This window comes from Cannabis sativa, chromosome 9 (assembly GCF_029168945.1).
Source record: "Cannabis sativa cultivar Pink pepper isolate KNU-18-1 chromosome 9, ASM2916894v1, whole genome shotgun sequence".
Classification (NCBI taxonomy): Eukaryota; Viridiplantae; Streptophyta; class Magnoliopsida; order Rosales; family Cannabaceae; genus Cannabis; species Cannabis sativa.
Window position 1 is genome coordinate 4,697,084 of NC_083609.1, and position 3,133 is coordinate 4,700,216.

General features: G+C 30.5%; 1 protein-coding gene across 1 annotated transcript; it reads right to left on the reverse strand.

The window, feature by feature from the left end:
- On the reverse strand, window positions 1–942 carry LOC115722923 (calcium-binding protein CP1). The gene has a single exon (XM_030652300.2). It carries the CDS (start codon window positions 820–822, stop codon window positions 337–339), a length of 486 nt encoding a protein of 161 aa, XP_030508160.2. The 5' UTR covers window positions 823–942; the 3' UTR covers window positions 1–336.
- Window positions 943–3,133: the final 2,191 nt, after the last annotated feature.

Here is a 3,133-nt window from a genome sequence, read left to right on the forward strand (position 1 = left end):
TTCAAATTCAATAGTGTTCATATTATTACTTGTAAATCACGTGCACACCCAATAGAAAAGAGTCTTACGTGGTTACAATTTTCCAAATTGGTACGTGGACAGTAATGCATCACAACATTCTTCAAAACAACATAATAGTAATTAATATTACTATTATGCCCTTCCAATAATAACCACAATTTTTTTTATTTATTTTTTTTTATTTTACAATCTTCTTCTAGAAACTACTATCGAATCTTTCTGGTGAGCTGGAAACCTCGAGTTCTACTCCTATCACCGCTTCAATTTTTTTTTTTAATTTATATTAAACAAAAATTATACAATCTTAGTCAAAGCTTAATCAACGGCCAAGATCTTAAGCCAACCATGATAAGAAACACCTTGATTTTCATTACCTCCGCCCAAAGCAATCATGGCCTTGATTTCTTCATCTCCAGTAGGAAAACCCGCAATTTCCATATAGCTCTTCAAGTCTTGATGGCTCAGCCACCCGTCGCCGTCCTTATCCATAACCTTGAAAGCTTCTTCCATTACTCCTCCACCGCCGCCACGCAATCGGTTCGTCGTGCAACCGAGGACTCGCTCGAACTCGTCGTACTCAACGAATCCGTCATCGTTTGAGTCTGCGGCCTTCATCATCGAAATGATTTTGCTCTCGTCGGCGCCGGAGCTCGAGAATCCTGCGTAAAAAGCACGGAGATCTTCGCGGCTGATCTTTCCGTCGCGGTCTGTGTCGAGGACTTCGAAAGCTGATCGGAAACCAGTTCCGCTTGCGGTGTTCGCCGTCGTCGCCGTGGCTAGGGTTCGTCCGGAAGGGCACATTGTTACGTCTTTTAGTTCTGGTTTTTCTTCTGAGAAGTGAAAATGAAAAAAAGTTGAGAAAGAAACGTGGAAATGGGAATCGAATAGTTTGATGCAAAGAGAATAGTATTTATAGAGTTAGTAAATGGGCCTCCAGAGTATTGGGGGCCCATCTTGTTAACTTGGAGTTCAAGGTCCATTACGCACGTAGTGACGTAATTAATTAATCAACTAACGGTCTTTGGTTTGAGGATATTTTTTATTGTAAGACTTTTATTTATTTATTAAAATTATTTTTCGACCGACTAAATTAGGGATATTTTGTGAAAATGCCTTCTTCTGATTGAGTTTGTTTTTTTATTTGTTTTTAGGTTAGTGAATACTTGGCTATTAATAATTTATAAATAATATTATTATTTTTATTTTAGTGGGGCATGAATTTTGCAGTTTATTTCCCCAATTATAGAAAATAATACACAGAACATATTCATTATTGAAGCATTAAAAATGGAATCTGTGTCTAGCTAATGACGTGGCTTTCAGCTATAGGTTACACTTACTAGGAGTGGGAATGGGACATTTAGCTACGTTTACTAAATTCGTATCTAATATTCAGAATTAAAATAAGGGTAAATACCATTTTGGACTCTCTGTTTTGCAAAAGTTACAGATTGGACCGTGTGTTTTGTTAAATGACAAAATGGACCTTGCATTTTCTAAAATAGTAAAAATAGGACCCTGAGCGTAATTTTTGACAACTTTTTTTTAATACAACTAACTTGAAGACAATGCTTAATACGAACAGATACAAAAAAAATATAAACAGTTTTGTCATAGTACTTTTAGATCGAATTATAATTAAACTTTATTTTGACAAAAAATCAATTTAGGGTCCTATTTTTACTATTTTAGAAAATGTAGGGTCCATTTTATCATTTCACAAAATACAGGGTCCAATCTGTAATTTTTGCAAAACATAAGGTCCAAAATAGTATTTACCCTTAAAATAAATTAATAACAAAATAAATAAAAAATCATCCCCAAGGATATACCCACACAGAGGTGAGGGTGGCCAAAAAAATTGAAAAAAATAAACATGTATTTTAATTAGTTATTCAATATATATTTATAATTAAAGGTGATATATAATTATATATAAATATAATAATACTAGTTTTGACATATATAATAGAAGTGAATTGTTCAAATCTCCAATATTTTTATTTTTAATTTTTTTTTTTGAACATATTTTATTTTTAATATTTAGAGTTTACTTTTTGCCCCCTCTCACAAAAAAAAATATATATGCTCCTAACCAAAATAATAAAAAAAATTATTCTATTAAAATAATATTATAATATTTTAAAATATAACTAAATAAAAATAAAAAAAAAATTCATTTCCATTACTTCCAACTGTGATAATTAATATGTGTACCTTTTCCAATCATTGAATGGTTTATGCATTTTTTTAAGAAATGAGAAATACAAAGCATTTTCCCTTTTCTCTTAGGGTAAATACAATTTTGAACCCTGTGTTTTGTAAAAGTTACAGATTGGACCCTGTATTTTGTTAAATGACAAAATGGACCCTGTATTTTCTAAAATAGTAAAAATAAGACCCTGAGTTTAATTTTTGACAACTTTTTTTTTAATACAACCAACTTGAAGACAATGCTTAATACGAACAGATACAAAAAATATAAACAGTTTTGTCATAGCACTTTTAGATCGGATTATAATTAAACTTTATTTTGACAAAAAATCAATTCAGGGTCCTATTTGTACTATTTTAAAAAATACAAGGTCTATTTTGTCATTTAACAAAACACAGGGTCCAATTGGTAACTTTTGTAAAACAGAGGGTCCAAAATGGTATTTACCCTTTCTCTTATTAATATATACCAAATTATTCAGTTCGAGTCATAATAATGATATTAATAAATAAATAAAAATAAGGTTACTTTCACATTTGGTTTTGATAGGATTTGAAATGAACGAAAAGGTATAAATCAAGTAGGAAAAAACAAGATAAGAAATAGAAAAATAATGCCTCCCCTTAAAGAAAGCAAAGCATTATTATTATTATTTTTTCTTTTTGTCTTGGAGAGTTGTACAAAAAAATATATAGTAGAAAAATAATAGATGTATATGTTATAATCATAAAAATAATGTAACTAAATATTTGTAATTTTCATTTTTCAATGAAATTTTTTTTGACAAAGAGTTGTGTCTTTGTCCCCACTTTAATCAAAGATAGTGATATTTTTGTACTCTTGTTTTAATTGGTTCGATCACCATATGCGCGTGTTGAGGAAATTAATGCATCAGGG